This window comes from Zalophus californianus, chromosome 16 (assembly GCF_009762305.2).
Source record: "Zalophus californianus isolate mZalCal1 chromosome 16, mZalCal1.pri.v2, whole genome shotgun sequence".
Classification (NCBI taxonomy): Eukaryota; Metazoa; Chordata; class Mammalia; order Carnivora; family Otariidae; genus Zalophus; species Zalophus californianus.
Genome location: NC_045610.1, coordinates 2993374 through 3014678, shown reverse-complemented (window position 1 = coordinate 3014678; position 21305 = coordinate 2993374). Strand labels below are relative to the sequence as shown.

Here is a 21305-nt window from a genome sequence, read left to right as displayed (position 1 = left end):
CTGCCTATAAGAGCTGTTCGCCCGCTGAAGTCCAGGTTCCCGGAAACCGAGGGTGAGCGCACGCACGAGCGCAGCGCCCCGGGCGCGCACCAGGAGCGAGCAGGGGCGGCCCCGCGGCTCCCGCCTGCGCTCTGCCAGCCTCGCTCGAGCACCGTCCCCGCCGGGGTCCGGCTGCTGGGATCGGAGCGCCGCCGAGGCTGGGCAGCTGCGGTGCCGGGACTGGCCGCGCGGGGCCGCTGCCGGCTGCGGGCCTCCCCGGCCGAGCTGTTTGTCAGCAGCCCGGGTGACCCAGATCCCCGGCACCCCCGCGCTTGGCCCCCGCCTTGCAGGCCACGGGCGGGCCCGGAGCGGAACGAAGGCCACGCGGGGCGTTCAGACGTGAGCCCTGGGTCCACTTTGGTCCGCTGGCCGACCCCATCCCGAGGGAGGGACCGAGATCGGACGTGCCGCGGAGCGGCGATCCGGGGAAGCCGGCGTGGGGACCGTGGTGCGCAGTGGGGAGCGACAGGAGAGTTGGGCCTGACTCCTCTGCAGGGGCGACTCGCCTGCGTGTGGCCGCGGTCACGTGTGATTTATGTCGAGTATGGCTCACTTGCGAAGACTGATTCACATGGATGATTCACAAGTAGGGAATGCGGGTGCCCCGTGCCCAGGCCTGGCTGAGAGGAGGAAAGGGTTTCGGGGCAAGTTGGGGGGTGGGCGGACCAGGGCCCCAGGGTCTCAGCGGCCCCTAACCGGGAGCAGGGCAGTGTCCCAGTCACACAGGTGTCACCTGCTCCTCGTCTCCCTCTCAGCCCCTGGTCCCTCCCTTCCCGCTGGGACTCGGACTCCTGATATCCATCTGGGTGAGCCCTGTCCTGCCAGCCAGAGAGACCGGCTGTGCCAGAGGCAAGCAAACAACTATTAGGGTGGGGAGAGGGAGCCCGCAGTGAGCCGGGACAGAGACCGGGAGCTTCGCGGGAGAGAGGCGGGCGAGCCCCAGAGCATCCCAGAGAGAGCGGGGCCTTCCCTGGGAGGCCTACCTGCCCGGGCCGAGCCCCCCCACTCAGGAGCTCCGCAGGCCGACAGCTCAGCCCCGCCCCGCCCCCGCCCCTCCCCCCGGCCCCCTGCGCCAAGGCGGGCTGCTGCTGTGGTCACCGCTGCCGGGGCATCCCTCTTTCCTTCCCGCCATGGCCGTGTACCGCGTGTGTGTGACCACGGGTCCCTACCTGAGGGCCGGCACGCTGGACAACATCTCTGTCACTCTGGTGGGCACCTGTGGTGAGAGCCCCAAGCAGCTGCTGGATCGCTTGGGCAGGGACTTCGCCCCTGGGTCTGTAAGTACCGAGGAGAGGGAGGAGGGACCCCTGAGGGCCTGGGGACCCTGAAGGAGGGGAGGGTCATTCCCCCAGGTCATTCCTCCAACCCTGCAGAACTCAGGGAGCCGGCCTTGACCTCCTCACCATCCTATTCTGGTCTCTGTCTTTCCTGGGGAGAGGATACTTTCTACCCAGGCAGGGCTGTGAAGAAGGAGCCAGGGGCTGGGGGTCAGGAGAATTCCACCGGCTTCCTAGCTCCTCTCATAATTGAAGGTGGGCTTTGGGCAAGTCACTTGCCCTCTGTGAGTCGGGGTTTCCTCTTCTCTGGAGGGGATCCGCTTGCCTCCGCCAAGCCCCACGATTGTTTGCTGGTGGCCTACACAAGGGTGCGGGGGCCAAGGAGGCTGGTGAGATCCAGAATCCACTCTGCTCACTCACCGTGCCTCTGGGGGCTGTGGCCGCTTCTGCTGGGATGGAGGGGTGCCTTTTCCTAATTCATACAAAGGCCCCGCGTGGGTTAGCGGCTCTCAGCTTTATATCCCAGAACAGATGTAGGCATAGAGGCGCCTCGCCAGGTGTAAGGATGCCCCTGCCGTTCCTCGCCTCTCACCTGCTTGCTTTTTGGTCCCCTCAGGTGCAGAAGTACAAGGTGCGCTGCTCAGCGGAGCTGGGCGAGGTCTTGCTGCTGCGTCTACACAAGGAGCGCTACGCTTTCTTCCCCAAGGACTCTTGGTACTGCAGCTGCATCTGCGTCACGGCCCCCGATGGCACCCGTTCCCACTTCCCCTGCTATCAGTGGATTGAGGGCTACTGCACCATAGAGCTGCGACCAGGAACAGGTGGGCCAGAGGCCGGGGGCTGGCCTGGGTTGCAGAAGGCATCTGTTGGGGCCGGGGGGGGGGGGGGCGGTGTCTCACGGGGCCCAGGCCGCAGGGAACGGGGGTGGGGTTAGGGTAACTGGAACTCAGACCTTTCGGCCCACTCCCTCTGCACTCCCCCAGAGTGAATTTCTCCTGCGCCCAGAGCGGACTTGAGCTGTAAGCCGAATAACTGGGTGTCGGCAGGTGCGGAAGCTGAGAGAATTTAGCAGGAAAGGCCCTGCCGACAACTACTACTGGCTTTTCTGGTGGGGACGAAGTCCCTGTGACGTGCTGTTAGGATTCCCTCTTGCATCTGGGGGGCCTTTCAAAGATGCCGAGCTCGAGCTCCTTCAGCCTCTGGACCCCCACCCACGTCTCCTGAGCCGTCTGATCCCAAGAGGCATGACCAGGGCTGGTCCGAGTGTTGACATGAGTCTTAGGGGTGAGAGGTGATATCTCGGCCCCCTAGCGAGTTCTTCAGAGACCCCCCCCATCATCCTAGCATTTCCATCTGTCCACCACTTCCCAAAATATACTCATTCATCAGTCATTTGTCAAGTACACATTATGAGCACAGTGTCGGGCACCACACCAGGTGCCAGGAATACACAAAATGACTACAATGTAATTTCTGCCCCAAAAGAGTCCTGGGAAGGAGACAAAAGTACAATTAGGACGATCGTTACAATTTGGGGGTGAGGTTGTCTTGAGTCCGTTCTGCTGATGAATGCACGAAGAACATGGGGTATCCTTGTCAACTGAGGGATTGGGTTCAAGGGTTAGGGCGTTCAGGCAAGCTTCACCTTTTGAAAAGAGACGTATATGATGAGTACTTTTCATTCCCCACAGCAAAAACTATTTGTCAGGACTCCCTTCCCCTTCTTCTGGACCACAGGAAACGGGAGCTCCAGGGCCGACAGGAATGTTACCGGTGAGGACGGGCTAATTTGACTTCTTCCCCCACCTTTATGCCGACCTCAGCCTCAATCAGACTGTCACTAAATCTGACCTCAGATCCAACCTTGGGGCCTCGGCTCTGGTCAGGACCCTCATGTAACCCTAACTTCCTTCTGAGGTTGACCCCAAGTCTAGATCCAGAACGCGAGTACCGACAATTGTCCCAAGAACATCAGTGAATCCACACTCAACCCCTCCCTCAGCTGTCCTTGATGGGTCTTTTTACCCTAAGTTTGACTAGCCACCCCTGACCTCTCTCCCCCGGAAGCTGGAAAGTTTACGCCCCCGGCTTCCCCGGCATGATAGACGTCAGCAGCTTTGAGGAGATGGAGACAGACAAGAAGTTTGCCTTGACCAAGATGACGCCTCGGGCAGACCCAGGGGACAGGTGAGGGGGTGACCCCGAGGGTCTGGCAGGGAGGTGGCTTCAGGTCGGGTGGGAGGCCGGAGGCAGGGGAGGATCCGGGGAAGGATCCAGGGAAGGAATGAAGGGGAGTGGGCTGCAAGTCCGTCTGACTGGTGTCTGTCTTTCTGCCTCCCCCACCGCCCTCCACAGCAGTGGGAATCGGTACTTGCCTGGCTTCCCCATGAAGATTGACTTCCCGTCCCTGATGCACATGGAACCCAACATTCGCTACTCAGCCACCAAGACGGCCTCTCTGCTCTTCAACGCCATCCCCGCGTGAGGCCACTACCCTCCCCGCGCTCCTGTCACTCTCCCGTCTGCCCCCACCCTGCCAGGCATATCCACACCTCTGGCCCCGGTCTCCCCCCTCTGTCCCCGGTCTCCCCCTCTCTGGCCCTGGTCTCCCCCCTCTGGCCCCGATCTCCCCCCTCTGGCCCCTGTCTCCCCCTCTCTAGCCCCGGTCTCCCCCCTCTGGCCCCGATCTCCCCCCTCTGTCCCTGTCTCCCCCCTCTGGCCCCGGTCTCCCCCTCTCTAGCCCCGGTCTCCCCCCTCTGGCCCCGATCTCCCCCCTCTGGCCCCTGTCTCCCCCTCTCTGTCCCCGGTCTCCCCCCTCTGGCCCCTGTCTCCCCCTCTCTGGCCCCGGTCTCCCCCCTCTGTCTCCGGTCTCCCCCCTCTGGCCCTGTCTCCCCCCTCTGGCCCCGGTCTCCCCCTCTCTAGCCCCGGTCTCCCCCCTCTGGCCCAGTCTCCCCCTCTCTGGCCCCGGTCTCCCCCTTCTCTCTCCATTCTCTGTCTCCCTATCATCTCCTCTTGCTCCTTTGCCATCCCTTTTATTTCCAGTCCTCAAATCTATGCAATGAACAGAGCACCTTCTCGGTGTAGAATTTGGTGCTGTCTTGAGTAAGACAGGGAGGCCTGGCCCTAAAGCTTTAAGGAAGTGAAGTCAGACCACCTCACATTCAGATCCTAGAACCAACACCTTCCAGTTGTGTGACCTTGATCTTCACATAGTCTCTAAACAGTTTCCTCATTTGTAAAATGACAGTAACATCCATGCCTACCTCATAGGTCGGCGGAGAGGAAGCGAGATGGCATCTAGTGCAAAACAATCTCTCAGTGGATGTGACCGAGTGTTAGGATGTCGTCTTCCACCATGAGGAGCTCAGTGTCCCTAGGGAGATGTCTGGCATAGTTAATTAGGAACCAGGGGGGCCATGAGCAGCTCGAGTCCACAGCTGAGGCTCTGAGTGTGACTGATGGAGGGGGTACTGTCGACACTCATGACCAGAGTCAGCCAGGGTGGGCAGGGGCCAGCCCGTGGCTCCCGGGAAGGCAGGTAGGACTGAAGCAGGCTTGGGGCCGTGGAGAGGAGAGTGAGCAGAGAGGGGGTGGGTCCTGGGCAAAGCCAGGTTCGTTTGGGGAGGACAGAGAGGCTCAGCTGGCCATCTGTGCAGGGGCTGTATTAGAAGGCACAGAGGAGTCCGGGCCAAGGGGCTGGATCCTCATCCTCAGGGCTTCTGTGCCCAGCTGAATCTTTGGGAGAAGGGCTAGTGGGAGAGGGGCAGAGGTGGGGCAAGCGGGGAGCTGGGGAGTGTCCTGGCTGGAGCGCAAGGTGGTCGCAGGTGGCTCGGGCCTCAGGGCAAGGACCCGTGAGAGGCCCTGGCAGGGCTGAGGGACCAGGGTCGCCTGAGCTGGTCCCCAGATGGACATGTGGGTCTAAACAAAGGAAGGCCCGGAAGACCCCCTAGGACAGAGCTCGATCCCAGGAACCCCGGGATCACGACCTGAGCCGAAGGCAGAGGCTTCACCAACTGAGCCTCCCAGGCGCCCCTCCTTGCTCTCTGCTTTAACACAGAGCTCCCGCCCGGTGTTTCCCCTCTCTGGGGCCTTATGGGGCAGGTACCCGGCAAATGCTATGGACCGAGGGGCGGGCAGCTCAGGGGACACTCAGGAAGTTGTCCCCGGGCTTGTGAGGTCATGGCACCCACACCCTTTGGGGCATCTGAGCACACTTGCACAGCCTCCCTCACCCACCACTTGCCACAAACCCACCTGGTAGGCGTTGCGGTCCCTTCCATTTAAATTGGCGCAGGCAGTAAGTGGTTATTACGAACTGGTATGTCCGGGCATCCACGGCCAGTCCTGGCCCTAAGGGGCCCATAGTGTCATGTGTAATAAAGGGCATCAGGAGGACATTGGATTTACCATGCAACGCAGGGAGGGCGGAGCATTTTGTGGAAGATACACACCAGGTGTGTGTTTGCGGGGTGTCAGGCCGTGCTCCCTGGTGGACTGTGTGTCTTAGATAGGTTTGATAGTAGGTGGAGATGTAGGATACAGCTCACCATGAGAGGCACAGCTTCAAAAAATTCAAACAGTACAGACACCCACAAAGTGAAAAGTGCATGGCGCCCCCAGGCTGCCGCCCCCCCACCTTTTACCAGTCTGGTGTACAAAGTACACCTCCGGTTGCGTGTCGCAAGAAGGCCGTGGTTGGTCGGGACCGGCTGGTGGCAGACGTCCCAGCCACACAGGGGCCGGCGAAGGTCCGTGACTAGTTGGAGAAAGGCCAAGGCACCAGTGAAGATTGGCAATGTGCACCACTGGGCGTGCACATATGGAGTCACCCTTACAAAGCCTCAGCTGGTCACTAGACTTTTCTAACGGGCACACTGTTAGGCACCTCTGCTCTGGACGTTGACCTGGTCGGGTCCCTCCAGGCCTCTAGGCTGGGGGCACAGTGCCCTGGGGCAGCCCCAGGCCCCACCCTCGCTTCCCCTCCCCCTCAGGTCTGTGGGCATGAAGCTCCGTGGGCTGCTGGACCGCAAGGGCTCCTGGAAGAAGCTGGACGACATCCGGAATATCTTCTGGTGCCACAAGACGGTGATTTCAGGTGTGCAGAGCCAGGCAGATGTCTGTCCCCCACCCTACTCCGTGCTCTGCACCCTCCGCCCCATCCTGGGAAGGGGCCTTTTTTCAGCCCTCTCAGGGAGACCGTGGGACCCCCGAGAGAGGGGCTCCTGGGTTCATGGGTGGCCACCGCACAGATTCCCCTTAGGAGCTCACGCCACCTCCCCTTTCTCTGGGAGGGGACAGGGACAGGGGAGTGAGGACAGAGAGATACCCTGCTTGCCTGGGAGACTGTCAGGGCTGGATCTCGGGAAGCAGTTTCCGGACGAAGCAGCCCCCTCTCTTGCCCCCTAGAGTACGTTATGGAGCACTGGTGCGAGGACCCCTTCTTCGGGTACCAGTACCTGAACGGCGTCAATCCCGTCATGCTCCACTGCCTCTCCAGCTTGCCCAACAAGCTGCCCATCACCAATGACATGGTGGCCCCTTTGCTGGGACCTGACACCTGCCTGCAGACGGAACTAGAGGTGGGTGAGGTGCCATTATGGACAAGGGATGGGCGTGGAGGGCAGGGATGGGACGACTGGGGCTGCAGCCAGCCTTGCACCTTTGAATTGGAGCGAATGGGGATAAGGGCCGGCTGGGGCTGGGCATGGCTGGAAGCCTGGGGTGAGGCTTGGTGGATCGTAGGAGGGAGCAGGACAGCATGGAAGAGAAGGTCCTGCCCGTGTTCTGGGGCCTCCAAGATCCCCAGTGCTGAGGCCCAAAGAAAGCGATCTTAGGACAGGTGGAAGGCAGTGCCGCCGCATACAAGGGGGACAGTCACGGAGACTAGGAGCTCCGAGGAGGGCGTGGGAGAAGATGCTGATCAGTCTCTCTGGGGCAGCCAAGCCCTCGGGCATCCTCCAGAAGGCTGGAGATGGGGCAGTCAGTTTTGAGTGTGTGGTCATTTTCCTATTGTTGGGTATACTGACAGGGTCACTGAGTTGAGAGAGCAGGAAGGACCAGGTATGGGGGGGCCGGGGAGAGGACGCCAGCGTATCCAGGTGGGAGGTGGCGCACCAGGGACCCAGCTGGACCTCATTCCGGACATTCTGGGGAGGGTGGGTTTCCTCACTCTGGCCATGAGCGCAGGCACCAAGCATTACTGAGGCCCCGGCTGGGGTGGGAGTGGGCGGGGAACAGAGAGGGCAGCGCAGCGCGGGTTGGAGGGCTCTGTGAGCCTCTGTGTGCCTTCCGCAGAGGGGCAACATCTTCCTAGCGGACTACTGGATCCTGGCGGAGGCCCCGGTCCACTGCCTCAACGGCCGCCCCCAGTACGTGGCCGCCCCGCTCTGCCTGCTATGGCTCAACCCGCAGGGGGCGCTGGTGCCCCTGGCCATCCAGGTGAGACCTGGGGCGGGATTTCGGGGGCGGCACACTAGCAATTTTGAGACTCACCCCTTTATTATTCTTGGGCGCAGCTCAGCCAGACCCCCGGGCCGGAAAGCCCCATCTTTCTGCCCACTGACTCTTACTGGGACTGGCTGCTGGCCAAGACGTGGGTGCGCAACTCCGAGTTCCTGGTGCACGAGAACAACACACACTTTTTGTGCACGCATTTGCTGTGCGAGGCCTTCGCCATGGCCACGCTGCGTCAGCTGCCGCTCTGCCATCCTATCTACAAGGTCTGTGTGGCCCCCGGGCGGGGGCCAGGGGAGGGGGGGGGCGCAGCTCGGCCTGCTCCCCTGACCCTCGGCTCCTGGGCCCTCATCCCGCCCGCAGCTCCTGCTCCCGCACACTCGCTACACGCTGCAAGTGAACACCATCGCGCGGGCCACGCTGCTCAACCCCGAGGGCCTTGTGGACAAGGTGCGGCCTCCGGCCCCCGCCCGCCGCCTCTCTGAAGCCCCGCCCCCAGGAAGCTTTGCCCCGCCCACAAGCCTCCTCGGCCTCCAATCCTACTTCACCGTCCCTGCCAGACCCATCCCTCAAGCCCCGCCTCTCCCCACCGGTTTCCCCTACTTGCCCCGCCCACAAGCCCGGGCCCCGCCCCCTCGGGCCCGGCTTCCGAAGTCTCCTGCAGGTGGGCAGGGCAGCGCCCCTCGATCTCATCCCCTGTCCGACCCTGCGCCGGCGTCACTGCTTTCTTTCAGTTACCAAATACCGAGGGAGTTCCTCCTATGCACGTAGCAGGACCGCAACTTCTGCAGCCCGCGTCAGTCCCTGCGGGGGTTTGACCCGTGGTCTTGGACTCCTTGATTAACTGGAACATCCCCGTGGCTGAGTCACTGGCCTCGTCCCGTCCCCAAGCCGAGCTGTGTTGTGTTCTCAGGTCACCTCGGTCGGGAGGCAAGGCCTCCTCTACCTCATGAGCACCGCTCTGGCCCACTTCACCTACACCGATTTCTGCCTTCCGGACAGCTTGCGGGCCCGCGGCGTCCTGGCCATCCCCAACTACCATTACCGGGACGACGGCCTGAGGATCTGGGCGGCCATTGAGAGGTGCGGGGTGCGGGCCCAGGACCCTGCAACCAGTCTGGCCCCACCAGGGCCTCCTGGCCCAGGGTCAGTGTGGACCCCTGTTCTCATGCACGCTGGGGAGCTTGGGGCTGGGGGTCGCAGGTGCTTCAGGCCCCACCAGGGAGCACCCCCAGGGTGAGAGTTAGGATTGGGGTCCTCAATGAAATGACAGGTAGCTGCAGGCTGGGGAGGGGCTGGGCTGTGTATGAACACAGGGGAGGAAGGAGAGGACAGGGTGTCCAGAGGAATGGAGGGGGGTGGCAGGTGCAACAGTGAGGTGTGGGCTAGGGCCCCCAGGCTCTCCACAGTGCCCTCCCCACCCCCAGACCCCTGGGTGGGAAGGAGACTCAGAGCACCCATGACTCAGGAGCGGCCAAACCTGGGCCCTTGGGCTCCCTCTGGATCTGGAGGTTCCCACCGGCCCGTGGTGGGCTCTCGGTGGACACTGGCTGTCTGGCTCTCCCCAGCCTGAGTGGCACTGGGCCTTGGATTTTTGGCCAGGCCCGAGTCCCAGGTCACCCCCGTGGCACGAGCATCTCTTTCCTGCAGCTTCGTCTCCGAAATCGTGGGCTACTATTATCTCAGTGATGCATCTGTGCAGCAGGACTCGGAGCTGCAGGCCTGGGTCGGCGAGATTTTTGCTTGGGCGTTCCTGGGCCGGGAAAGCTCAGGTATCCCATCCCCCAACCACAAGCTCCCAATGACCTGGTGTTCCCTCTGGCCTCACTTGTTCCTTAGTTCTTATTTATGGACAAGCCTTTGAAGTACATCCTATTATTAGCCCTGCTGAACAGATGAGGAACAGGCACAGAGAAGGCTTTGCAGATAGTGGCAGAGGCGGGATCCAGAGCCGGCTCTCACGGTCTCCAAAGTCCTTGCCTGCAGGCACTACACTGTGACCCTCTGATTCTTCCTCGACTTTTACTCGAGCCTGTCCGTCCACCACTGCTTGCTGAGCTCTGTGGATGTGTCCCATCATGTGGTAGGAGCATCTCCAGCCTCAAAGGTTGAGGATTCTGGAACCTTCTCTCATACTTCCTCATGCTTGTCCCACCAGGTGGCCCCTCTAGCCACCAACCTCTCTCATTTCTTTGGGCCTCTTGGAGAGACGTGATCCTGCTGCCGCCCGGTTCTTCCTTATTAATACCTGTCACCTGGCACTAACGTCCCCCCTTCTGACACTGCCCGAGAGGATTTTGAGACCCATGGACCCCAGTGGCCCCCTCTCCCTCTCCCTTTGCTTAACTTCAGCAGACCACCCTCCCTTCCTTAAAGTCTTCCCTTAGCCCCAGGGAGGAAACATCCTCTGCGCCTCCCACTTCCTCCCGGGCCTCTGCCATGTCCCTGTCCCAGCGGTTGGCTTGTCCCGCCTGGGTCTCTGTCTCCTCTCTACCCTCCCGTGATGGACTGATCCTTTCTCCCGTTTCTCCTCTGGAGCTGACTCCAGACTTGGAAATCCCTCTGCCCCACATTCCCTGAAGAACTTTCCATTTCCGCTGCTGTCTCATTGTCACCCTTGAGACCAGCACACAAAAACTACCAGCTACAGGTTCTGAGACTTTTTTTTTCTTTAGACAACAAATTTTAAACATACAGAAAAGTAGAGAGTATAACGTAACGTACACCCATTCACCCACTGCCCAGATTCCACAAGCATTCATTTGATTAATCTGTCGCTTTTATTTATTGCTGAAGTCTTTTAAATTACATCTATCTCATATTTTACTCCCAATCAATATGCAACTCAAAAAACCCCCCATTTTTCTACACAATCACAATACTGTCATCACACTTGATGAAACTGACAATAAACTCCAATATGGCGCATGTAGAGGGAGAAGCAGACTCCCCACTGAGCAGGGTGCCCGATGTGGGGCTCGATCCCAGGACCCCAGGATCATTTCCTGAGCTGAAGGCAGATGCTTCACCAACTGAGCCACCCAGGAGCCCCTCTTTTGGATCTTTAAAGGATGACCCGTCCCCTGCTTAGCAAGCCCACTGTTAATCCTGGGCTGACCTGATCCTGACTGCTTCCTCCCCCAAGGGCAGTTGTTTTTTTTTTTCCCTCTTTGGGGTTGTTTTTTATTTAAGACCTGGGGCAGCAGGGGGTCTAATTACTGTTGGCTGATTCTCCTATCTCACTTTATTCAACCTGTCTCTGACTCAGTACATCAGAGCATTCTTCAGATGGACAAACATCTCTGACATTGCAAGCTTATCGCAGATTCCTGGTTTGAGACAAGGCACACTCATTCATTAACTTCAGTCAGTGTGACTTTTGCTTACATATTTCACAGGGAACAAATTAACAATGGGAACTACAGAAAAATCCCCAGAGGGCCTGACTTCTTTTGCCTTTTAATCTTGGCCCTTCCAGGTTAGACTATCTACCCCAAAGGGAACATCCCAGGAAATTCCCACAGGCTCCCAAGTCAGACGCCCGGTCCTTCCTCCAACCCTCTGCATCCTCACTGCAAACTCTGAAACCATCTGCATCCTCACTGCAAACTCTGAAACCATCTTTGGCTCCCACTCTGTCTTCCTGTTTCCCTAAATCCAGTTGGGTGGCCAATTCCTCTTGTCGCCATCATGTCCCACTGTCACCACCCAGTCCCGGTCCTCATACTGTGACAGTTTCTTCCCTACCGGCCTCACCGTTCCTAGCCTCTTGCTGCCCACCCATCAGGTTGTCGGGCCACCGCCCTGACAATCCTCCGGAATTGTGCCCAGAAACTGCGTGGCCTGGCACACGCTTTGGCCTCACCTCCAATAAGTACCTCCCTGCCCCTTTGCCTTGCTGATGCTTCATTCCTTCCCAATCTGCCTTCTTACCTTCTTAGGCATTCACTCCAGTCAACCAATAATTACCGGGCTCTTAATATTAAGTATTGTTCCAGCGGCTGGGGTTTAGCAGTGAACATGACGGACGAAACTCCTGGCCTTCACGGAGCTTCCCATTCTAGCGGGGAGATTCAGATAATCACCAGACAAATATGTCAGGGGGTGGGCTAGGGGTGCTCAGGAAAAGGAAACAGCATGTTGAGGTAGGGGGGTTATTTCAGCTTGGCAGTCCAGGAAGGCCTCTCGGAGGAGGTGACATTTGAGTAGAGAGCTAGTTCTGCGGATAACTGGTTTTAGCAAGGGGGTGACGTGATCAGATTTATGATTCTAAAGTCTCAGCATCTCTGGCCTGCAGGGACAGGGGTGGAAGCAGGTGGGTTCATGCAGGAAGTATTTGCCGATATGCGCGGCATGAGATAAAAGGGGGAAAGAGCTCACAGACTGTGGTCTGAGCGACTGGACAAAGCGACCAGAATGGGACCACCGTGGGAGGGACAGATCTGGGGAGTGAGCGGGGGAGGAGGGCCAAGCGTCAGGGTTTGCAGGGCTGACGTCTGAGAGGCCGCGTAGACACCCACCTTGGAGTGTCAGATGGCAGCCGCAGAGTTATGCCCGCGGCCGTGTCTAGAATTCAGGGGCCAGATGGAGCAGGAGGTGTGAATTTGGGAGTCGTCGGCCAGTGGGAAGCGGTTAAAGCCATCGATGTGGAGGAGAGCAATGATGTACAGAGAGGGGAGGACCCGGGGCTGAGCCTGAAAATGCCTTCTTCCTCTGTCATCTTTCTCCCATTCAGAGCTCACCCACCCTTGGCTTCCTGCAGGGAGGTCTCCCCTAAGCGCCTCAGCCCCAGTGTCTGTCTCTGCCCTGCCTGTGCTCCCCTCAGAGAGCCCAGCCCTGGTCTTGGAGCCCCCTTCTGCTTCCATCACTGCGAACTTATGAGTAACACACTCTGGTCCCCTGCCTTTGTTGCTAAGCCCAGCTGTGGACGATCCGCCACTGGGTGCTTGGGCAAATCTTGGCAAACTGGGTAGAATTAAATCATTAAGGGCTGGGGCGCCTGGGTGGCTCAGTCTGTCGGGCACCCGGCTCTTGGTTTCGGCTCGGGTCCTGATCTCAGTGTTCCTGGGGTCGAGCCCTGTGTCAGGCTCCGCGCTTGGCTGGAAGATTCTCTCTCTCCCCCTCTCCCTCCCCCTCTGCCCCTACCCCCATTCTCATTCTCTCAAATAAATAAATAAATCTTTTAAAAAAATCATTAAGTGCTATCAGGGGTTGCAGATAGAAGTGGGGAGAAGACCCAACTTGGCTGTCAACTTGAACTTGGCTCCTCTCTTGTGAGCTCTGCCGGCCGGGCGTTTTCTGGTCCAATCCCAGTGGCCAGCTCCTATCCCGACCCCCTTCAGAGACCGCAAACCTTGGTCATGTCCCTAACCTCAGCCCAGCCCTAATCTTAGTGAAAAGACAGTGGTGGCCAAATGCTCAGCCCTCTCATCCTCACTCTCCCCTTGCGGTGAGCCCTAGCCCTGAGCTGCCCCCCAGGAATCCGGTCCTCTCCCTCCACACCCTTTTCCCTTCCTCCCACACCCAGGCTTCCCACGCCGGCTGTGCACTCCAGGAGAGCTGGTGAAGTTCCTCACTGCAATCATCTTCAACTGCTCCGCCCAGCACGCCGCTGTCAACAGTGGGCAGGTGAGGTGGCAGGGGGCAGGCCTGGGGGCACTGGGCTATGCAAGGTTAGGCTCAGCACTGGACGTGAGGCCAGAGTTGGGGTTGAGAGCATGGGTGGGTCAGAGTTGAGGTGGGTTTACGTTTGGGGCTGAGGTTGGGTGGTGACTGGGTGGAGTGAAGGAGTGAAGGGCCAGTGTTGGATGAGGACTGGGGTGGAGTGGGGCTCAGGATTGTAATGGTGACTCCAGCTAGTGTTCTGTGGGGAGTAAAACCTATGGGGCCTGTCACGGTGAGGACGCAGCCAAGGGGAGTATCAGGCTGTGCTGGGTGGCATGCCAGCCCTTTGACTAGAGCCCTCTTTGGGTTCTGCTCCTTCCTTGGTGATTCACTCCACCTAGTCCTGGAACACTGGGTGGGGAGTGACAAGGGGTGAGCCCCCTACCCCACTTCTGGAACTTTTTACCCTACACCCCTCCCTCTCTTCTCTTTCCGCCATCCCTTCATTTCTCAACTGCAAGTACTGGGATGGCAGGGCGAGATCAGGGATGAGGAAGGAGCTGGTTCTCCCACTCTGGCCAGCTGACTCAACTGGGGTGGGGTCTCTACAGCATGACTTTGGGGCCTGGATGCCCAACACCCCGTCATCCATGAGGCAGCCCCCACCACAGACCAAGGGGACCGCCACCCTGAAGAGTTACCTAGACACCCTCCCAGAAGTGAATGTCACCTGTAACAACCTTCTCCTCTTCTGGTTGGTCAGCCAGGAGCCCAAAGACCAGGTGTGTATGGGGTGTAGGGTGGGTGGGGGTGGGGGTTTACAGGGCCTAGGCAGTGGCCGTGGTGGTAGTTGTTCCAGGGGGGCTTAGGGACTGAGTGCTGCCATTTATGCCCACTGCTGAGCTTGTCTTGGGTTCCTCAGTTTCTTTAGGAAATGATAATTGATCCCCAAAGACATACATGGAAGCAAATACCAGTTTAGTGGCTGGGGCACAATGTCTATCAAATTCACCAGTTTACCAATCCACCCATCCATCCATCCATCCATCTATCTATCCATAGGTCCATCCAACCACCCACCTATCCATCCATCCATCCCTCCATCCACCCACCCATCCACCCATCCACCCATCTGTCCATCCATCCATTCATCCATCCACTTATTCCTCCATCAACCATTCATCCATTAACTGCTCATCCATTCATCTAAACATTCAACACACATTATTTTGGATACCTCGCACATGTCAAGATGGCACTGGGCACGTAAAGCTGAATGAGACCTTCCTGCCTTCAGGAATCCTATGGTCTAGTTGAGGAGACACACAGGGACATGAAAAAGGCCATCACAGTGTTGTAGGAATCATTTATGTACAAACACATACTTCATGAGCATTTGCAATGTGCCAGACGTTGGGGGGCAGATCTGAACCCTATCCTCATGAGCTTAGTCTCGTAATAGAGGTGAGAATGGGGACTTGTGGAACGTGACCAAGTCTGGGCGAACCCAGGAAGGCTTCTTGGAGGAAGTGACATCAAAGCTGAAACCTGTAGGACAAGTAGGAGCTCGGCAGACAAAGGAAGGGCAGGGTTAGTTTCTAGACAAGAGGAAGGACACAACCAAGTGAAACGAAGTGAAGGTGAGTCCGTTGGTGTGTTGGTAGGATTGTAAATGTTTCGTGAGGGCACAGTGTTCATTCAGAGGAGGATGGGGAGCCACTGAAGAGCTTTAAGCCCGGGGTGACATGGCTGAATTTGTGTTTTAGCAAGGGCGTGTGGATGGTTGGAAGGGGCAGTTCTAGGCAGGAACAGGTGAGGAGGCTGTCAGGTCGGCTTGGCCAGGGGAACAGCCCCTTGATCCCTAATTACCAATATTTTCATTCACGTGTGGGATCATCAATCCCACCTCTGCCCTCCTGGTCTTGTTCACAAGCCCTCTGACGTCACAGGAATGTCCTCATTTCTCATGCTTGACTCCATTTGGTGCAGGTGCATGTCATCTTCCTAACAAGTTTTAATTACCATCTCATGGCCTGGGAATGCCAGGAACTCATCCCTGGATCCTGTTCCTTTCTGGTCCCATTTCCCAAGGACTTGGAGACATTCTTTTTCTTTTCTTTTCTTTTCTTTTTCATTATAAAGGAAAACACTCTGGGGTTCTTTTTGTCTACTCACAGAATACTCTATTACTATTCCCAATACTCTCATTCAATACTTCTAGCCACTGAATGTGTGTGGGACCAGTGGGGTGTCAGATAATTTAACTCAGTTCTGACACTCTCCTTGCAGATAGTGGCAGGTCCTACGGGTTCAGACTCAGTCCCAAAAGACTGCCGTGCCCCCCCATGCCAACCTCAAGCCCAGGTTGTCACCTGGGCTTCTGACCCACCAGCTAAAAATCAGAGGTTTCTACAACACCCCCCCACGCCCCTGCCACCCCAGGTTTGGTCATTTGCTGAACTGAACTCAGGGAAAACAGTTTACTTATTAGATTACTGGTTTATTTATTATAAAAGGACATAACTCAGGAACAGCCAGAGATGTGCTGGGCAAGGTGTGTGGGAGGGGGTGCAGGGCTGACTTGCTCTCTCTGGCTGCCCTGCTCTACCCATACCTCCATGTGTTCACCAGCCTGGAAGCTCTCCAAACCCCTGCTGCTAGGGTTTTCCTGTCTCATTATTACCTAAGTGTGATTAATTGAATCATTGGCCACTGAGGATTAAGTCAACCTCCAGCCCCTCTCTCCTCCCCAGAGATTGGGGGCTGGAACTGCAAATTCCAACCCTCTAATCACGTGGTTGCCTCTCCTGGCAACCACCCCCATCCTTAGGGGCTTTCCAGAAGTCACTGCATGAACTGTAAACTCAGGTGTGGTTGAAAGGGTCTTATTATAACAATTATAACAAGACACCTTTAACACTTGAACGCTTACAAAATTATAAGGGTTTCAGGAGCTCTGTGCCAGGAAAGGGAGGAAGCCCAAATGTATATTCTTTACTGTAAATTGCAATATCACTGTGGTGAGGGATGACAAGCAAGAGAAGAGGATGGGGGTGGAGGGCTCCCTCTGAGAAGCCAGTGGTGGGGTCTACCTTAGAAAATTATTAACAACAGTGGGGCACCTGGGTGGCTCAGTTGTTAAGCCTCTGCCTTCAGCTCAGGTCATGATCCCAGGGTCCTGGGATCGAGCCCCGCATCAGGCTCCCCGCTCAGCGGGAAGTCTGCTTCTCCCTCTCCCACTCCCCCTGCTTGTGTTCCCTCTCTCGCTGTGTCTCTCTCTGTCAAATAAATAAATAAATAAAATCTTTAAAAAAATTATTAACAACAGTAGCTATAGCTTCTTGGGGATCTCTCATGTCTCAGTCATTAAATCAGATACCTTATGTATGCTATGTATGCTATTTTAAAATACAAAGTAGGTAAGGATCTTTATTTAAAATGCTTAATACAGTGCCTGGCATATAAGTGTTCAATAGATGGTAGTTCCATTTTTAAAAAATATTTTAAAAAAATTTTAAGTAATCTCTACCCCCCACGTGGGGCTCGAACTCACAACCCCGAGATCAAGAGTCGCACGTTCCACCAATGGAACTGGCCAGGCACCCCAAACGGTAGTTGCATTTTACAGGGGGGAAAACTAAAGCAAGTTGGTTCAGAGACACTAAGCAAGTTGCCCAAGGTCACAGAGCTAGTACGTAGGCTTTGAACCCAGCCTGTCCTGTTCCTGTGTTCTGCGTTTTGGACAGCTACACTATAGTTTTAGAAATTAGATGTCAATCTGGTAAATAAGACATAAAACTGATTCTTTGAAAATACCAATAAAATAAAGAAACCAGAGACAATCCCAATCAAAAGAGTTGAGAGAACATCAATGTACATTTGGTAGGAGTGGAAAAGCAAACAGCCAATAATTGAGAAGGTTGAAGAAATCACAAGAAAGCATGACTTGCAGTTTTATGAAAACACATTTGGAAATCAAGGTGAAAGAGATGATTTTCTAGGAAAACAATAAAGAAAAATTGACACCCGAAGAGATGAAAACCACACATAAGTGGAAAGGAGTATAAAAGATCTGATCCCCCTCCTTGCAAAGGGAGATTCTACTAAACCTTCAAGGACCAAGTCATTCTTAAATCACTCAAACTGCTTGAAAGTATAGAAAAAAAAGTAGACACTCCCAAATCATGTTACTAGGAACCTCGATTCCAGCACCTGGCCAAGGTGATGCTCTTAAGAAGGGAAGTGGGTCTCCAGTAGAAAGTTCTAGTCCCAGATCCACACTTCCCTGGGTGTGACCCTGGATATGTAATTGGGCCTCTCCAAGCCTCAGTTTCTTTATCTATGAAGTGGGAATGATAAGAGCACCTGTCTTACAGGATTGTTGTGCCGTCATGATAGTTCATGTCAAGTGCTTGCAACGTGTCAGCTGTAATTAAGAAAATGAAATTATAAATGTGTTCCACTTAGCTACAACAATCTTAAAAATACATCATTAGCCAATGAAGGCCAATACTGCATAGTAAGACAATAATACGCTGTGCTGAGGTCTAGTTTATTCTAGGAATGAGAGGTCGGTTCACCCTGATGAAATCTAACGATGTAATTTATTGCATCCATAAAGTAACACCATATAATCATCTCAATACGTGAAAGAAGCGTTTGCTAAGTGTGGACAGTCATTACTAACGAAAACTCAGTGTGAAAATGAAACTCCCATACCACGTTTTATTTTTAAAGATTTTATTTATTTGTTAGAGAGAGAGAGAGAGAGAGAGCGCACAGAAGCAGGGGAAGTGGGAGAGGGAGAAGCAGGCTCCCCGCTGAGCAGGGAGCCCAACTCAGGGCTCGAACTCATGATCTGAGTCAGATCCGTGATCTGAGCCGAAACCAAGAGCTGGACATTTTAACTGACTGAGCCACCCAGGCACCCCAAGACCAAGAATTTTGAAGCATCAGGATTATTGGCAACAATTAGATTGTATGCGGGTTATACTGGACAGGAGGTGCAGGCTGGTTAGGAGGCTAGGCCCCCGGAACTGAGGAGCTGAGCTGCTTCTGCAGACTGATCACGGAGAGAGGGGCCATCCCGTCCTGCCACAGGACGGCACCCACTAGAAGCTCACTGCGATGCTTGCCGATTGTGGTTGGCCGGGCTCTAAAGTGAGCCCGGGCATGGTGATTGTGTTGGGTGGATTGGTGAGATGCCTTCAGAACTAGTTGTCATCTTCAGGGGTTGGATTTTGTGAAATGGCGGAGTGACAGGTGTATCCTGGGTCCTATTTGCTGGAGCATGTTTATGTTGATTTCATAACATGTTGGGTTGATTTGTGTTATGAACATGCTTGTACTTCTTCGGTTCACAGAGCAGCAGACCAGGCGTTTAAAGTGGACCTTTAAAAAGGTGTTCTGGTCCAATGCATCCACTTTCAGGTGCAGAAACGGTCTCCGAGCGATAGTATCAGGCAGAGGGCTACCAGCAGAGGGAGCACTAACCTCAGGCTAACCATTCCAGCCCCCACACTCCCTGGGTTGTGAGTGTCTCCCCACCCCACCCCCCACCCCCTCTCTGGGCAGGCTCCCTGGAGTGGGGAGTGGTGGTTTGGCGGGCTCACGTTTGCAGTAACTATGGCTGGGTCAAGCCCTTGGAGCTACCCTGACTCTGTGTTGGCAAACGTGGTCCTTCACTCTTCATCCCATCCTGACCGTCGGCCTGACCGCCTCCTGGTTTTCTCCCAGCGGCCCCTGGGCACCTACCCGGATGAGCACTTCACGGAGGAGGCCCCTCAGCGAAGCATCGCCGCCTTCCAGAACCGCCTGGCCCAGATTTCACGGGAGATCCGGGAGCGGAACCAGGGTCTGGAGCTGCCCTACGCCTACCTGGACCCTCCCCTCATCGAGAACAGTGTCTCCATTTGACCCACTCCTCCTACTGCCCTGGAAAAAGGCTCCAGCTCAAGGACATGAGGAGGGCCGGCATGTCAGGGTCCCCTCTGTTCCCACTCAGCTGGAGCCTTCTCTGCACCTGGGGACCTCCCCCCCCAGGGTGGCTCTAGCCTCCTACGGGTGGGCCCTGAGCAGTGGGGGACCCGTAGAGCAGCGTCCAGGGTGAGAAGCCGCTGCCTAACATCAAACGCACAGCAGGTCCTTCAAGAGGAAGGAACCCCATCACCCCTTTCTCTACTTGGGCAGCCTCCTAATTTCCCTCTCCTGTGAAAACCTACCTCCTCCCATTGGGAAACCCACAAGGACTCTGAGCTCCCCTTTCCCGTCCTCCCCTGTCCCCAAACCCTTCCTCTTGCCTTGTTGCTTTGTTTCCGCTTTCCTCCAAGCCTAGGACCACCCAGTCTAACTTCCCTCTTTGGCAGAGCCTGGAAAATGGGCAAGAAAAGATGTGTGGCCTGGGTCTGCCCCATGGTCCCCGTTGACATCAGCATCTTTAAAGGGAGGGTTAGGATTACAGCCCAGCTTCCTTGGACCTCTAGCTGCAGGCCTCCGGGAGCTTGGGTGTATGGGGGGACCCTCTCCAGCCCTTGTCCTGTCTCCTCCCTCCTGTTTTCCTGTTCTTGAGCCCAATGAATTCAATAAAATCCAACATATTTGGCTCCCATTTCATTTTTGATTTGGGGTGTGTGTATGTGTGTATTGTGTGTGTTGTGTATTTGTGTGTGTGTGTGTGCGCGCGCGTGTGTGTAGGTGGCTGGGGTGGCAGGGGATGGGAGAAGGAGCGAGCAGTAGGGAGTCCCTGGATCATCTGCTCTGGAGACAGGGAGCCTCCCAGCTCAACCCATCACCTAGCCAGGCCCCACCTTCCTGCCTTCACCCCGCTGAGTGTGTCACCCATCAGGAGATGAAGGAATAGCCAGACTCAAGGGGCTGATAGGAAAAAAGCAGGCGCTTTGCAAAGAATCCAGCTTCTGGGTGTGGGAGTTACTAGTGCTGCCCCTGGGATTCTGTTACTCTGCTGGATACAGGAAAGACTCAGTCTCCGGGCCTCTGGTGGATGCGAGGAGTCAGGCTGAGCTCTGGGCAACCAGCTCCGTGCAGAAGGGATGCAGGAGGCAGGTCCTCTCCAGGTTGGGGCATTTAGTCACTGGTGCGAGCCCCTCCAGAGATCCCCCCGCTCTCTGCCTCTGCTGTTCTGGAAGCCCACGTGGAGACAGCATAGCCATCAGCTTCTGTCTCAGAGGGACCAGGACAGAGCCCCTTGTTAACCTGGGCTGGACGAGGAGCTGAGGGAGAAATACGCTTTCGTTGGGTCCCACCACTGAGATTTTGGGATGGTTTGTCATTGCAGGATTACCAACACAGATAGTAATCTGGGGAGTCTGATGTTCTCCCTTGCAGTCCCAAAGCCCTTAGAAATAGAGACACGGTGCGCCTGGATGGCTCAGTTGGTGAAGTGTCTGCCTTCAGCTCAGGTCATGAATCCGGGGTCCTGGGATCGGGCTCCCTGCTCAGTGCGGAGTCCGCTTCTCCCTCTTCCTCTGCCCTTCCCCCCTCAAATAAATAAATAAAACCTTAAAAAAAAAAAAAAGAACAAGATCAAAGGACTGGGAACTAGCCAGAGGCACCCCTGTGTGGCCAGGACTGTGGCAGAGGCTGGACACTTGGGCCCCTTATAGCACTGGGCTTTGACTTAGAACAGCAAGACCAGGATATAGAACACACACACACGTACACGCACATGCACACACAGCCTGTCCCTCCAGACGCACCTTGGCCACCACCGAAGTTAGCATTAGAAGGCATGCCCATGCTAAAAATGGCCCCAAGCCAGAGAGGGAGGGATGCAGTGGATCACTGGAATCAGCCGGCTTGGAGGGAGATGTACTGCAGAGACACACCCGGCCGTGCATAGGGTTCTGCTTATGCTCTGGGCCCCTTCCGGGGACAGGATGTGGGGAAGGGGCTTGAGCCCCGTCCGATTGGGGG

General features: G+C 56.2%; 1 protein-coding gene across 3 annotated transcripts; it reads left to right on the top strand.

The window, feature by feature from the left end:
- The first annotated feature begins 234 nt into the window (after window positions 1–234).
- Window positions 235–19969, top strand: ALOXE3 (arachidonate lipoxygenase 3). 3 transcript variants are annotated; one of them, XM_027626040.2, is made up of 15 exons: window positions 235–1316; window positions 1933–2137; window positions 3008–3089; window positions 3384–3503; window positions 3672–3797; window positions 6308–6411; window positions 6723–6895; window positions 7611–7754; window positions 7832–8035; window positions 8133–8219; window positions 8683–8852; window positions 9420–9541; window positions 13297–13397; window positions 13985–14155; window positions 19110–19969. In XM_027626040.2, the coding sequence occupies exons 1-15, from the start codon at window positions 1170–1172 to the stop codon at window positions 19287–19289; spliced, it is 2136 nt and encodes a 711-aa protein (XP_027481841.1). In that variant the 5' UTR covers window positions 235–1169; the 3' UTR covers window positions 19290–19969. The 3 variants fall into 3 exon arrangements, with proteins under 3 accessions (XP_027481841.1, XP_027481840.1, XP_027481842.1); XM_027626039.2 differs by having other exon boundaries at window positions 13895–14155; XM_027626041.2 differs by lacking the exons at window positions 9420–9541; window positions 19110–19969 and having other exon boundaries at window positions 13895–14077.
- Window positions 19970–21305: the final 1336 nt, after the last annotated feature.